This window comes from Mobula birostris, chromosome 32 (assembly GCF_030028105.1).
Source record: "Mobula birostris isolate sMobBir1 chromosome 32, sMobBir1.hap1, whole genome shotgun sequence".
Classification (NCBI taxonomy): domain Eukaryota; kingdom Metazoa; phylum Chordata; class Chondrichthyes; order Myliobatiformes; family Myliobatidae; genus Mobula; species Mobula birostris.
Window position 1 is genome coordinate 29,777,792 of NC_092401.1, and position 16,641 is coordinate 29,794,432.

General features: G+C 48.7%; 1 protein-coding gene across 1 annotated transcript in view; it reads left to right on the forward strand.

Moving 5' to 3' along the window:
• The first annotated feature begins 515 nt into the window (after positions 1-515).
• best2 (bestrophin 2) overlaps positions 516-16,641 on the forward strand; it is a 39,717-nt gene continuing 23,591 nt past the window's right edge. The window contains exon 1 of the mRNA XM_072248324.1: positions 516-806. Coding sequence (XP_072104425.1) covers positions 655-806 — 152 coding nt within the window. The 5' untranslated portion in view covers positions 516-654. The remainder of the gene's footprint in view (positions 807-16,641) is intronic.

Consider the following 16,641-nt stretch of genomic DNA (forward strand, 5'->3'; position numbering starts at 1 on the left):
TTTCCCTGGGTGCTCCGATTCTTCCCCGAGAAGTTTGCGGTAAGTTGCAAACGTGTGTGGTTGAGAGGTAGAATCTCGCAGGAGTCGATGGGAATGTGGGAAAAATAAAATAAGGGCCAAGTGGGTGGTCGCTGATCTGGATGGGCCGAAAGGCCCGTGCCCCTGCTGGATGAGAACACGTTTGTTCCAGTTGAATTATGGCGTGAAAATGCCAGGATTATTTTGGTGTCCATAACCTTCCCCCGTCCCGAAAGGCTTCCTGTTTGCTCCCCTGAGCAGGACCAGCACCGGGCGGGAGATCTCGCCTCCCAGCCTTCGCCTGGAAGCACAAACGTTGAGCGAGGAGGGAGATGGATTAATTTGTCACTGTTTACAGAACAAATTCTTCATCTGAAGTCTCTCCAGCAGGTCTGAAGTTGCCCGGGTGAAGGTCTGCACTTTGTGTCCGAACTCTTGGAACATTCCTAAATACCTGGATCCCGGTTACATCGGTGTCTCCCGCCGGTGTGTGGCTGCTCCTGGAGGAACTCTACCCGCATCCCTCCGTTCCTCGGCCGGACCTTGTTTGCTGCTCATCTGTGGGACTGCCCTCTCTCTCCCCCCACCAGGGTCCCTCAGCATCTCCTTCTGCGCAGACCTCGGGTCACCCAGGGAATGACCATCACCTATACAGCACGGGTTGCGAATGTCCGCTTCTGCAGCTTCTCCAAGCTGCTGGTGCTGTGGAAAGGAAGCATCTACAAACTCCTCTATAAGGAATTCCTGGTCTTCTCATTCATGTACGCCGTCCTCAGTATCGCTTACAGGTCAGTCCTCACAAAGTGCTGCCCAGTGGGCCCCTTACCGTTGGCATTTTTATAAAGTTGATCGAGCTTGGCCTTTTTGGAGGGAGGGAGTTTGAGAAGTGTCTTGATAGGGTCTTAGAGCACTACAGCACAGAAGCGGGCCCTTTGGCCCATCTAGTCCGTTCCTGTCCTGGAGTTGGAGGACTGGCCGTAGGTGTAGATACGAGGAAGGAAAGGGGCTTGTTATGTTCCGTTCTGCTGAGCATCGGGGGCATGTTATGTTCGTGCTGGAATGAGTGGTGGTTCTTGCAGGCTGCCTCCGGCACCTCCTTCGGTTGTGTTAATTGTTAACGCAAATTGACGCATTTCACTGTATGTTTCCATGTACAGTACGTGATAAATAAATCAATCAGATTCTGAAGCTAACCCTTCAACATCAATGGCTTTGTATTGATTCCATGTACTCAGCCTGTAAATGAACACGGATTGTACATGTGTTTGGCTGTTTGCAGTAACAAGTGATAGCAGAGGAAGTGAATCAGAATCGAGTTTATTATCACCGACATGTGGCGTGAAATTTGTTAATTTAACAGCAGCAGTTCAATGCAATACATAAATTAGAAAATAATAATAATAAATAAGTAAATCTTATTAGTATACTTTATACAGAAAACGTATATTGAATAGATTAAAAGTCATGCAAAAAACAGAAATACTATATATTTTAAAAATGAGGTAGTGTCCAAGGGTTCAATGTCCATCTAGGAATCGGATGGCAGAGAGAAAGAAGCTGTTCCTGAATCACTGAGTGTATGTCTTCAGGCTTCTGTACCCCCTACCTGGTGGTAACAGTGAGAAAAGGTCATGCCTTGGGTGTTGGAGGCCCTTAATAATAGACGCTGCCTTTCTGAGACACTGCTCTTTGAAGATGTCCTGGTACTTTGTAGGCTAGTACCCAAGATGGAGCTGACTAGATTTACAACCCTCTGCAGCTTCTTTCAGTCCTGTGCAGTAGCTGCCCCCTCCATACCAGACAGTGATGCAGTCTGTCAGAATGCTCTCCACGGTACATCTATAGAAGTTTTTGAGTGTATTTGTTGACATACCAAATCTCTTCAAACTCCTAATGAAGTATAGCCGCTGTCTTGCCTTTATAACTGCATCAGATTAGGTCCTCAGAGATCTTGACACCCAAGAACTTGAAAATGCTCACTCTCTCCACTTCTGATCCCTCTATGAGGATTGGTATGTGTTCCTTTGTCTTACCCTTCCTGAAGTCCACAATCAGCTCTTTCGTCTTACTGACGTTGAGTGCCAGGTTGTTGCTGTGGCACCACTCCACTAGTTGGCATATCTCACTCCTGTATGCCCTTTCATCACCACCTGAGATTCTACCAACAATGGTTGTGTTACACTCGCTTCGCCTAGTGGCTTAATATAGAGGGTGATAACCCCCTGCCCGGCCAAACCTAAGAAATCTCGTTTGGGTGGATGCTGCATGATGTGTCCCCTGTTACAAATCAGTACCGCAAAATCACAAACAGTACACAATATGCGATTAAACGATTAAGCTTTATAACTCTTACATTGACTATATGGTTAGTAGATAAACAAAATATAAAAAGGGCCCGAATCTTATTAAACAGTCTGTGATTTGTGCACAAAGTTGGAGTTCACTGATAGGCCGATCAGCTCCCCTCGAACTCTTCCAATCGTCGCTGCCCTTCAGACCCTCGCTTCGAGTTCACCCCGTCTGGCGGTCTACCAGATTTCTCCATTCGTGTCTTCTCTTTTCATCTCTCTCTCTCTCCCTCCCCCTTCTCTCTGGCAAAAGCCCACGAAATCAACTGTTTTCAGATTCCCAAGACAGGGCAACAAAATCCTGATTGGCTATCATGCATCCACAGTCCTGTTATCTCCAGCCACGACCCAAATATTGCTGCTACAGAGAAACCATGACTTCAGCAGTGAACATTACAAAAAAACCATTACATTAGCAGTGAAACCTTACAGCACATTAGACTCTCCCCTCACCAAATTTAGTCATGTCCTAATGACGTTGAGATAGTTCACCAACCCTTCCTGCAAAACACAAAGCCCAATCCAGGTGCAAAAGGCAGTGACATAGCACCCCAAAACAGTACAGATCACGCCATGTTCCCCGGGTGCTACATAGGACAACCTATCCGGTGGTCTCCTAATTCTCTGAGACCTCTGTACCTCCTCACCTAACTCTTCAAGCTCAGACGCTACAGGGGATACTTCGGGCCTACTTAGCGAGTCCTCCCTCGATCTATCACTCATGCCCCCCTGCAACTCGGAGCCCTCTGTCCTGTGTCCAGGCCCCACTTCCTCTCCTTCAGGGTCCTGCTGTAACCCAGGCTGCCCACAGATAGCCCCCTCCCAACTTCACCTGACTCAGTGGGAGAAGGGCCGGGAGTCTCTTCCTCAGTCAGTGGGGAGTTAGCGAAAGGCAGCATGTACCACACAACCAGATCATCATCCCCCAAATCAGTATCCCTCTCAGGGGTGGGGGCTGGCTCAGCCTCTCCTGCTGTGGGTCCTGCAGTTGCCCCGTGTTTTCGCAGAGCCCTCTTACTAGGTGTAAGCTCCAAGTCAGGCCCTGAGCCTACCTGCACCTCTTGTCCTGGGGGTAACAGGTGGTTCCATGGAGAATCTTGACAGGTCCATTCCCCTCCAATTGTTTCACCCAGAAAACTCGTAGGTTTGGTATCTGACTCTCCACCTCATAGGGTGTGGCTGCCCAGTGGTCAGCTAACTTGTGCTTTCCAGGTAGCCCCAAATTCCATTGAGGACTCTGGTGTTGGATAGACTGATGGGTCTGAAGGCTGATAAATCCCCAGGGCCTGATGGTCTGCACCCCAGGGTACTTAAGGAGGAGGCTCTAGAAATCGTGGATGCATTGGTAATTATTTTCCAATGTTCTATAGATTCAGGAGCAGTTCCTGAGGACTGGAGGGTAGCTAATGTTATCCCACTTTTTAAGAAAGGAGGGAGACAGAAAACAGGCAATTATAGACCAGTTAGCCTGACATTAGTGGTGGGGAAGATGCTGGAGTCAATTATAAAGGACGAAATAGCGGCACATTTGGATAGCAGTAACAGGATTCGTCCGAGTCAGCATGGATTTACGAAGGGGAAATCATGCTTGACTAATCTTCTGGAATTTTTTGAGGATGTTACTATGAAAATGGACAAGGGAGAGCCAGTGGATGTAGTGTACCCAGACTTTCAGAAAGCCTTTGAAAGGTCCCACATAGGAGATTAGTGGGCAAAATTAGAGCACATGGTATTGGGGGTAGGGTACTGACATGGATAGAAATTGGTTGGCAGACAGGAAACAAAGAGTAGGGATTAACAGGTCCCTTTCAGAATGGCAGGTGGTGACTAGTGGGGTACCACAAGGCTCGGTGCTGGGACTGCAGCTATTTACAATATACATTAATGATTTAGATGAAGGAATTAAAATTAACATTAGCAAATTTGCAGATGACACAAAGCTGGGTGGCAGTGTGAAATGTGCAGAGCACGTTGAGATAATGCAGGATGACTTGGACGGGTTGGGTAAGTGGGCAGGTGCATGGCAGATGCAGTTTAATGTGGATAAATGTGAGGTTATCCACTTTGGTGGCAAGAACAAGTAAGCATACAGGTACAGCAGGCAGTGAAGAAAGTTAATGACATGTTGGCCTTCATAACAAGGGGAGTTGGGTATAAGAGCAAAAAGGTCCTTCTGCAGCTGTACAGGGCCCTGGTGAGACCACACCTGGAGTACTGTGTGCAGTTTTGGTCTTCAAATTTGAGGAAGGACATTCTTGCTATTGAGGGAGTGCAGCGTAGTTCACAAGGTTAATTCCCAGGATGGCGGGACTGTCATATGTTGAAGGATTGGAGCGACTCGGCTTGTATACTCTGGAATTTAGAAGGATGAGAGGGGATCTGATTGAAACATATAAGATTATTAAGGGATTGGACATGCTAGAAGCAGGAAACATGTTCCCGATGTTGGGGGAGTCCAGAACCAGAGGCCACAATTTGAGAATAAGGGGCAGGCCATTTAGAACGGAGTTGAGGAAAAACTTTTTCACCCAGAGAGTGGTGGATCTATGGAATGCTCTGCCCCAGAAGGCTGTGGAGGCCAATTCTCTGGATGCTTTCAAGAAAGGGTTAGATAGAGCTCTTAATAATAGTGTAGTCAAGGGATATGGGGAGAAGGCAACAATGGGGTACTGATTGTGGATGATCAGCCATGATCACAGTGAATGGTGGTGCTGGCTCGAAGGGCCGAATAGCCTACTCCTGCACCTATTGTCTATTGTCTATTGACTCAGTCTCCCGGCAGGAGTAGGGAGAACCTCACCTTTTTATCATAACTCCTCTTATTTCCTCCATTCTGCTTGGTGGCTGCGACCCCAGCCAATTCATAAGCCCTTTTCAGCTCTCTCCTCATATCAGACACATACTTCAGATAAGGATTCAGTGGTGAGGCACCCTCGTCAGTCCCAAAACAAAGGTCAATGGGCAACCTTGCCTCGTGCCCAAACATCAGATAATATGGTGAGTACCCAGTAGCTTCACTTTGTGTACAGTTGTAACAGTAAACCAGATGCCCAATAATGTTAACTCCACCTGCTCTTCTTGCTGATCTCCAGGGTCCTGAGCATGTCTAGCAAGGTCCGATTAAACCTCTCAGGCTGGGGAGCAGCTGCGGGTGATAGGGCGTGGTCCTTGACTTCTCAACTCCAAGCATGCCCAGTAACTCATGGATGAGTCTGCTCTTGAAGTCCCGTCCCTGGTCACTATGTATCCAACTGGGAAGGCCATAGTAAACAAAATACTTCTCCCATAACACTTTTGCCACTGTAGTCGCCCTCTGGTCCTTGGTAGGGAAAACCTGAGCATATCTGGTGTATATCCGTGTTGCTGGCATCCGGTTCTATGGACAGGAAATCCATATGCACCAGGTCCAGGGGCCCTGCACCCGTCGGGACAAAGCATCCGCATCAACGTTCCGGCCCCCCGGCTGGTACTTCAGGCTGAAATCGTAGGCAGACAACCCTGCCAACCACCGATGGCCTGTGGCATCCAGTTTCGCCATGGTCAGGATATAAGTTAGGGGGCTGTTGTCCGTCCTCACCTCAAACGTGGCCCCGTAGAGATAGTCACTCAGCTTATCCACCACCGCCCATTTCAACACCAGGAATTCCAACTTGTGCGTGGGATAGTTTGTCTCAGAGGGCAACAAACTCAGGTTGACAAATGCCACAGGCCTCAACCCGGTGCCCTGATCCTGATACAGGATGCCCCCTAAACCCTCTCAGCTGGCATCTGTGTGCAGTACATACAGCAATCAGGGTCTGCAAAAGCCAGCACAGACGCCTGGGTCAGCAGCTCCTTCAGCGACTGAAAAGCCTCCTCACATTTTACATCCCACCTCTGTCCATAAGGTTCCGACGGGTTTAGATATTCTCCACTCTCCTGTCCCTTTCTTCCCCAAGGGAGGGTAACCACACAGAAACTGATTCAACGGGTGACTCACTTTGGCGTAGCCCTTCACGAATCTCCGATAATAACCACAGAACCCCAGTAACGAGCGCAGAGCGCTCACAGGCTGGGGCCTTGGTCACTGCTTCTATCTTAGCCGGGTCAGTAGCTACTCCATTATAGACAATAGACAATAGGTGCAGGAATAGGCCATTCAGCCCTTCGAGCCAGCACCGCCATTCACTGTGATCGTGGCTGATCATCCACAATCAGTACCCAGTTACTGCCTTATCCCCATAACCTTTGATTCCGCTATCTTTAAGAGCTCTATCCATCTCTTTCTTGTAAGCATCCAGAGACTTGGCCTCCACTGCCTTCTGGAGCAGAGCATTCCACATATCCACCACTCTCTGGGTGAAAAAGTTTTTCCTCAACTCCGTTCTAAATGGCCTACCCCTAATTCTTAAACTGTGGCCTCTGGTTCTGGACTCACCCATCAGTGGGAACATGCTTCCTGCCTCCAGTGTGTCCAATCCCTTAATAATCTTATATGTTTCAATCAGATCCCCTCTCATCCTTCTAAATTCCAGTGTCTACAAGCCCAGTTGCTCCAATCTTTTGACATATGATTGTCCCGCCATCCTGGGAATTAACCTTGTGAACCTACACTGCACTCCCTCAATAACAAGAATGTCCTTCCTCAGATTTGGAGACCAAAACTTCACACAATACTCCAGGTGTGGTCTCACCAGGGCCCTGTACAGCTACAGAAGGACCTCTTTGCTCCTATAGTCAATTCCCCTTGTTATGAAGGCCAGCATGCCATTAGCGTTCTTCACTGCCAGCTGTACTTGCATGCTTGCTTTCAGTGACTGATGTACAAGAAAACCTAGATCTCATTGTACTTCCCCTTTTCCTAACTTGACTCCATTTAGATAATAATCTGCCTTCCTGTTCTTACCACCAAAGTGGATAACCTCACATTTATCCACATTAAACTGCATCTGCCATGCATCCCCTCAATCACCCAGCCTGTCCAAGTCACCCTGCATTCTCGTAACATCCTCCTCATATTTCACACTGCCACCCAGCATTCCGTGAGATTATGTGTCTGATATAGCTAACAGACGATTTGAAGAACTGGCACTTATCCAGGGAAGGTTTTAACCCTTCAGCTTTCAGGCAGTCCAGCACCTTCAGTAGCCTCGCTTCATGTTCTTCCAAGGTGGATCCAAATACTATGAGGTCATCCAAATCCTCAAGCTAATTCATATCCCCGACCGTTTTCTCCATGACCGGCTGGAAGGCTACAGGGGCTCCCGATATGCCCTGGGGCATCCTTTCGAACTGGTAGAATCCCAGGGGATATATAAATGTCTTTGTCAGCCTCACTCATGGGGATCTGGTAATATCTGGTTATACTCAAATCCAACACACTAAACCACTTTGCACCACTCGGACAGGCCAGTGCATCTTCGACCATCGGGACTGTGTACTGGTCAGGGACGGTGCGCCTGTTCAGAGTCCTATAGTTCACACACATACGTACCTTCCCGTTCTGCTTCCAGGTCACTACTATTAGGGAAGCATAGGGGCTTCAGGACTCAGTGATGATCTCAGCTTCTTTCAACTTACACAAGTGCTGCTGCACGTCTTCCACGTCTTCAGGGGCCAGTTGCCACGACCTCTCTCTAAACGTGATGTCCTCGGTCACCCGGATAGCGTGACGAGTGCTCTTGGAACAACCCACATCAAACTCGCCAATGGAAAAGACACCTTCCAGCTTCAACGTCGTCTCTACCAGCCTCCTTTTCCAACCCAGCGGCACCGGGGAGTCCGCAAAGTTCAATGACTCAGCTGTCAACTTTCCCCCTTTTCCAATAGTTTCTCCCCGGCGTGCCTCACGGAGACACTAGACATTACCGTCACCGGGAACAAATGCGCCAGGGGCATCCCCCGCTTGAAGGTGCCCTCCCTCTTCGTAGTGTTCCTGACGATCACTGCCATCCTGCTCGGCTGTACAACCGAGGGCTTCTGCAATTCGGGCCTCACCAGTACCCCAGCAGGAAATCCTGACTCCCCCTTGTGGTCTTCCGGAGCGTCCACTAAGAGGGTCTCACCCTCAGGCACTCCGGGAAATCTTGGGGTCCCTATCACTCTCGCTGCTTCCCTGCGCTCTACCACCATTGGCTTCGACTGGGTGAACGACACAGTCCCTCATTTAAATTCAGTATGCAGACCAATGCAGCCATGCACTTCGTCAAAAGCAGGCCGAAACCCCGGGTGCACGGACAATGTTCCCAGAAAGCTCTCACCCGCCTTTTCCTTGCAGGCCCCCCATGAGCCTTCTCACAAGAGGGGTGTTGGTCCCCTCAAGAACTGAAACACCGCCCGTCTCAACAGGGTCCTGACAAACCGGGACCGATGTATCAAGGACCTCAGACACTCCCACATTGGCCTCCGAGAACACCAGTTTCACTGACAAATAACCGTCATATGGATAATCACCAGCACTGAGACCCCAAATCTCCAGTGCACTGAATGGTGTCAAGGGTAAATGCTTCAGATACCAGTTGTAAAACGACGGTACAGTAACGTGACCTGCGACCCGGTGTCGAGTATGGCTTTAGCGTTAATATCCTCTATCAATATCGACACACTGGAGCGTGGTCCCACTAAACCTTCAGGAACAGGGTCTTTTGCTCTCGGGAGCTCCTTGGTATATTGCTGGGAACGTGTTCCCTCAGAGACACCAGGCTGTTCACTCACTGGGTGCCCTCTAAGTTTTCCCAACGACTCTCCCTGCTGAGGTTCTCGTGGGCTCACTCTCCTTCTGGCGTGACACCTGCTGCCAGCAGCCCTCCACATTGTTCGTCCCCTTGGGGAATCCGCCCCCCCCCCCCGCCACCATCATCTCCATCCATATGGGTGTGGGGGGGGTCATACCCGCTGATAACAGCCTAAGTATCTCCGTTCTCAACTCTGCCGCAATCTCCTCTACCGCTCCCTGGGGTAGGCTATCTGTGGTCACTTCACTGCAGGGGACTACTACCGAGGACTATACCCTGCTGACTGAGTCCTCCCACGCCTCCGACACGTTCTCCTCTTCCCGTACCTCTCTGATCAGCTCAACAAAAGATGGAGGGGTCGCATCTTACGAGACTGTCGGAGACCCCACGCAATCTGGTCATGGGACTGGGGACCCTGCCTATCTGGTCCATTCTTAACTGATCCACCTCAGCCGCCTAAATGACCCTTCTGTGCTGCAAGCAATTCAGCTGCCTCTCTAGCTGAAAAATAAAGCAGAAAGCTTCTCCCCCTTCTCCTGAGGCATGTTTCGAAACCCCACCGGAACCTCCATTGGGCATCCAGTCGGAGCAAAAGCATTGCACATCAAAGTTGCTGGTGAACGCAGCAGGCCAGGCAGCATCTCTAAGAAGAGGTACAGTCGACGTTTCGGGCCGAGACCCTTCGTCAGGACTAACTGAAAGAAGAGCTAGTAAGAGATTTGAAAGTGGGGGGGGAAGGGGAGGGGGAGATCCAAAGTGATAGGAGAAGACAGGAGGGGGAGAGATGGAGCCAAGAGCTGGACAGATGATTGGCAATAGGGGATATGAGAGGATCATGGGACAGGAGGCCCAGGGAGAAGGAAAAGGGGGTGGGGGACCCAGAGGGTGGGCAAGGGGTATAGTCAGAGGGACAGAGGGAGAAAAAGGAGAGAGAGAGAAAGAATGTGTGTATATAAATAAATAATGGATGGGGTACAAGGGGGAGGTGGGGCATTAGTGGAAGTTAGAGAAGTCAATGTTCATGCCATCAGGTTGGAGGCTACCCAGACGGAATATAAGGTGTTGTTCCTCCAGCCTGAGTGTGGCTTCATCTTTACAGTAGAGGAGGCCGTGGATAGACATGTCAGAATGGGAATGGGATGTGGAATTAAAATGTGTGGCCACTGGGAGATCCTGCTTTCTCTGGCAGACAGAGCATAGGTGTTCAGCAAAACGATCTCCCAGTCTGCGTCAGGTCTTGCCAATATATAGAAGGCCACATCGGGAGCACCGGATGCAGTATATCACCCCAGCCGACTCACAGGTGAAGTGTCGCCTCACCTGGAAGGACTATCTGGGGCCCTGAATGGTGGTAAGGAAGGAAGTGTAAGGGCATGTGTAGCACTTGTTCCGCTTACAAGGATAAGTGCCAGGAGGGAGATCAGTGGGGAGGGTTGGGGGGGACGAATGGACAAGGGAGTTGCATAGTGGAAAGCGGGGGGTGGGGGGGAGGGAAAGATGTGCTTAGTGGTGGGATCCCGTTGAAGGTGGCGGAAGTTACGGAGAATAATATGTTGGGCCCGGAGGCTGGTGGGGTGGTAGGTGAGGACCAGGGGAACCCTATTCCTAGTGGGGTGGCGGGAGGATGGAGTGAGAGCAGATGGCTGGGTGATATACTGCATCTGGTGCTCCCGATGTGGCCTATATATTGGTGAGACCCGACGCAGACTGGGAAATTGTTTTGCTGAACACCTATGCTCTGTCCGCCAGAGAAAACAGAATTTCCCAGTGGCCGCACATTTTAATTCCACATCCCATTCCCATTCTGATATGCCTATCCACGGCCTCCTCTACTGTAAAGATGAAGCCACACTCAGGTTGGAGGAACAACACCTTATATTCCGTCTGGGTAGCCTCCAACCTGATGGCATGAATATTGACTTCTCTAACTTCCGCTAAAGCCCCACCTCCCCCTCGTACCCCATCCGTTATTTATTTATATACACACATTCTTTCTCTCTCTCTCCTTTTTCTCCCTCTATCCCTCTGACTCTACCCCTTGCCCATCCTCTGGGTTTTCCCCCCCTTCCCCTTTTCCTTCTCCCTGGGCCTCCTGTCCCATGATCCTCTCATATCCCTTTTGCCAATCACCTGTCCAGCTCTTGGCTCCATCCCTCCCCCTCCTGTCTTCTCCTATCATTTTGGATCTCCCCCTCCCCATCCCACTTTCAAATCTCTTACTAGCTCTTCCTTCAGTTAGTCCTGACGAAGGGTCTCGGCCTGAAACGTCGACTGTGCCTCTTCCTAGAGATGCTGCCTGGCCTGCTGCGTTCACCAGCAACTTTGATGTGTGTTGCTTGAATTTCCAGCATTTGCAGAATTCTACGTGTTAACAACTGAGAGGACCGTTCCGCCCACGTCTCACTCCTCCTCCCCTTTAGGGGTGGTGGTATTCCAGAGAATCGGCGGAGCCTGCCGTGGCTGGGACTTTGAATCTGATTTTTCCATTTATTCACCAGAGAAGTAAGGGCGGATACTACCTCAGAATTCTCACTCTTCACCGGGGGACATGGACTAATTAGACATTCCAAATCCGACCACTCTTTCCCCTCACCCCTCAGAAATGATAGAACCCATTCTTTGAAATCTCCGTCCCCAGCTACCTCAGTGCTGGTCTGCATTAAAACTGTTACTTCAGCAGTGAACATTACAAAAAAAACCATTACATTAGTAGTGAAACCTTAGAGCGCATTACAGTTGTATCATCAGCAAGTTTATAGATGGTATTTGAGCCATGCCTAGCCACACAGTCAAGGGTACATAGAGAGTAGAGCAGTGGGCTAAGCACACGCCGCTGAGGTGTTGATTGTCATTGAGGAGAAGATGTCATCACCAATCTGCACAGATTGTCATCTTCTGGTTAGGAAGTCGAGGATCCAATTGCAGAGGAAGGTACAGAGGCCCAGGTTCTGAAACTTCTCAATCAGGATTGTGGGAATGATGGTATTAAATGCTGAGCTATAGTTGATGAACAGCATCCTGAGATAGATGTTTGTGTTGTCCAGGTGGTCTAAAGCCGTGTGGCGAGACATTGAGATTGCATCTGCTGTTGACCTATTGTGATGATAGGCAAATTGCAATGGGTCCAGATCCTTGCTGAGGCAAGAGTTCAGTCTAGTCAAGACCAACCTGTCAAAACATTTCATCACTGTTGATGTGAGTGCTACCGGGCGATAGTCATTAAGGCAGCTCACATTATTCTTCTTAGGCACTCGTATAATTGTTGTCTTTTTGAAGCAAGTGGGAACTTTCGCCATTAGCAGTGAGAGGTTGAAAATGTCCTTGAATACTCCTGCCAGTTGGTTGGCACAGGTTTTCAGGTACTCCATCGGGACCTTCCGCCTTGTGAGGGTCACTCTCTTTAAAGACAGTCTAACATCAGCCTCTGAGACAGAGATCACAGCGTTGTCAAGTGCAGCAGGGATCTCCACAGCTGTAGTTGTGTTCTCCCTTTCAAAGTGGGCATAGGAGGCGTTGAGTTCATCTGGTAGTGAAGCATTGCTGCCATTCATGCTATTGGGTTTCGCTCTGTAGGAAGTAATGTCTTGCAAGCCCTGCCAGAGTTGTCGTGCATCCAATGTTGCCTCCAACCTCATTCGAAATTGTCTCTTCACCCTTGAAATAGCCCTTCGCAAATCATGCCTCGTTTTCTGGTACAGACCTGGGTGGCCAGACTTGAATGCCACAGATCTAGCCTTCAGCAGATGACGTACCTCCTGGTTTATCCATGGCTTTTGGTTTGGGAATGTGCAGTAAGCCTTTGTGGGCACACACTCATCCACACAGGTTTTAATGAAGTTGGTAGCAACTGCATCATCTCATCCAGGTTCGAAGATGAATTCTTGCACACAGTCCAGTCCACTGATTCAAAGAAGTCCTGCAGGTGCTCCTGTACTTCCCTTGTCCATACCTTCCTGGTCCTCACTGCTGTTGCTACAGTCTTCAGTCTCTGCCCATACTCAGGCACAGTGGCCTTAGTCTAAAGGATTCCTGTTTCTATATGCTTTTACTGAAGTACTGATTCCGGTCATTTGCTGATAACTTCAAAGTTCAAAGTAAATTTATTATCAAAGTTTGCATGCCACCATATACTACTACCTTGAGATTTGACTTCATGCAGGCATTTACAGGAAAATAAAGAAATACAATATAATTTATGAAAAACTATAAGCAACTAAGACTGAAGAACAAACAATGTACAAAAGAAGAGAAGCTGCAAATAACATAGAACATAGAACAGTATAGCACAGTACAGGCCCTTCAGCCCACGATGTTGTGCCGACCCTCAAACCCTGCCTCCCATATAAGCCCCCACCTTAGATTCCTCCATATACCTGTCTAGTAGTCTCTTAAACTTCACTAGTGTATCTGCCTCCACCACTGACTCAGGCAGTGCATTCCACGCACCAACCACTCTCTGAGTAAAAAACCTTCCTCTAATATCCCCCTTGAACTTCCCACCCCTTACTTTAAAGCCATGTCCTCTTGTATTGAGCAGTGGTGCCCTGGAGAAGAGACGCTGGCTATCCACTCTATCTATTCCTCTTAATATCTTGTACACCTCTATCATGTCTCCTCTCACCCTCCTTCTCTCCAAAGAGTAAAGCCCTAGCTCCCTTAATCTCTGATCGTAATGCATACTTTCTAAACCAGGCAGCATCCTGGTAAATCTCCTCTGTACCCTTTCCAATACTTCCACATCCTTCCTATAGTGAGGTGACCAGAACTGGACACAGTACTCCAAGTGTGGCCTAACCAGAGTTTTATAGAGCTGCATCATTACATCGCGACTCTTAAACTCTATCCCTCGACTTATGAAAGCTAACACCCCATAAGCTTTCTTAACTACCCTATTTACCTGTGAGGCAACTTTCAGGGATCTGTGGACATGTACCCCCAGATCCCTCTGCTCCTCCACACTACCAAGTATCCTGCCATTTACTTTGTACTCTGCCTTGGAGTTTGTCCTTCCAAAGTGTACCACCTCACACTTCTCCAGGTTGAAATCCATCTGCCACTTCTCAGCCCACTTCTGCATCCTATCAATGTCTCTCTGCAATCTTTGACAATCCTCTACACTATCTACAACACCACCAACCTTTGTGTCGTCTGCAAACTTGCCAACCCACCCTTCTACCCCAACATCCAGGTCATTAATAAAAAATCACGAAAAGTAGAGGTACCAGAACAGATCCTTGTGGGACACCACTAGTCACAACCCTCCAATCTGAATGTACTCCCTCCACCACCACCCTCTGCCTTCTGCAGGCGAGCCAATTCTGAATCCACCTGGCCAAACTTCCCTGGATCCCATGCCTTCTAACTTTCTGAATAAGCCTACCGTGTGGAACCTTGTCAAATGCCTTACTAAAATCCATATAGATCACATCCACTGCACTACCCTCATCTATATGCCTGGTCACCTCTTCAAAGAACTCTATCAGGCTTGTTAGACATGATCTGCCCTTCACAAAGCCATGCTGACTGTCCCTGATCAGACCATGATTCTCTAAATGCCCAGAGATCCTATCTCTAAGAATCTTTTCCGACAGTTTTCCCACCACAGACGTAAGGCTCACTTGTCTATAATTACCCGGACTATCCCTACTACCTTTTTTGAACAAGGGAACAACATTCACCTCCCTCCAATCCTCCGGTACTATTCCCGTGGACAACGAGGACATAAAGATCCTAGCCAGAGGCTCTGCAATCTCTTCTCTCGCCTCGTGGAGCAGCCTGGAGAATATTCCGTCAGGCCCCGGGGACTTATCTGTCCTAATGTATTTTAACAACCCAAACACCTCCTCTCCCTTAATATCAACATGCTCCAGAACATCAACCTCACTCATATTGTCCTCACCATCATCAAGTTCCCTCTCATTGGTGAATACCGAAGAGAAGTATTCTTTGAGGACCTCACTCACTTCCACAGCATCCAGACACATCTTCCCACCTTTATCTCTAATCGGTCCTACCTTCGCTCCTGTCATCCTTTTTTTCTTCACATAATTGAAGAATGCCTTGGGGTTTTCCTTTACCCTACTCGCCAAGGCCTTCTCATGTCCCCTTCTTGCTCTTCTCAGCCCCTTCTTAAGCTCCTTTCTTTGCTTCCCTATATTCCTCAATAGACCCATCTGATCCTTGCTTCCTAAACCTCATGTATGCTGCCTTCTTCCTCCTGACTAGATTTTCGACCTCACTTGTCACCCATGGTTCCTTCACCCTACCATTCTTTACCTTCCTCACCGGGGCAAATTTACCCCTTACATCCCGCAAGAGATCTGTAAACATCGACCACATGTCCATAGTACATTTCCCTGCAAAAACGTCATCCCAATTTACACCCGCAAGTTCCAGCCTTATAACCTCATATTTTGCCTTTCCCCAATTAAAAACTTTCCTGCCCTCTTTAATTCTATCCTTTTCCATGATAATTATAAAGGCCAGGGAGTGGTGGTCACTATCCCCCAGATGCTCACCCACAGAGATTTGTGACCTGACCCGGTTCATTACCTAGTACTAGATCTAGTATGGCATTCCCCCTGGTCGGCCTGCCCACATACTGTGACAGGAATCCATCCTGGACACACTTAATAAACTCTGCCCCATTTAAACCCTTGGAACTAATCAGGTGCCAATCAATATTAGGGAAGTTAAAGTCACCCATGATAACAACCCTGTTATTTTTGCACCTTTCCAAAATCTGCCTCCCAGTCTGCCCCTCTGTATCTCTGCTGCTACCAGGGGGCTTATAGAATACTCCCAATAGAGTAACTGCTCCCTTCCTGTTCCTGACTTCCACCCATATTGACTCAAAAGAGGATAACAAAAAAAGTAAATGTATAATGCTGAGAACATGAGTTGTCGAGTCCTTCCAAGTGAGTTTGTAGGTTGTGAGTCAGTTCAGTGTTGGCATGAGTGAAGTTATCCACATTGATTCAGAAATTGTTCTTGAGTCTGGTAGTGTGGGACCTTGTATCTCCTGCCCAATGGTGGTAGTGAGAAGAGAGCATGGTGGGGATCCTTGATGATGGATGTTGCTTCCTTGTGGCAGCACCCCTTGTAAGTGTGCTCAGTAGCGGGGAGGACTTTTCCTGTGTTAGCCTGGGCCATATCCAGCACTTTCTGCAGACATTTCCATTCCTGGGCATTGGTGTTTCCATATCAGGCCATGATGCCACCAGCCAAAATACTATCTCCACTGTGCCTCTATAGAAGAACCTACTTTTCCTCTAAATACAACTTACTTTCCTCCTGATCATTCTTCAGCATCGAGGGGGCGCCGGCCATAGGTGCGGAGACTTGCAGCACAGTGCAGGTGGGCAGTTATTGGTCCACACGGCTCGGAAGCAGGCCTTTCAGCCCTACCTGTCCATGCTGACCAATAATCCCATCCAAGCAATTTGCCCGTGTTTGATACACATCCCTCTAAATCTTTCCTATCCCGGTGTCTTTTAAATATTATTGTCCCTGCCTCAACTACTTCCCCTGGTAGCTACTAATCAGAACCTCCAGCTGTGAAC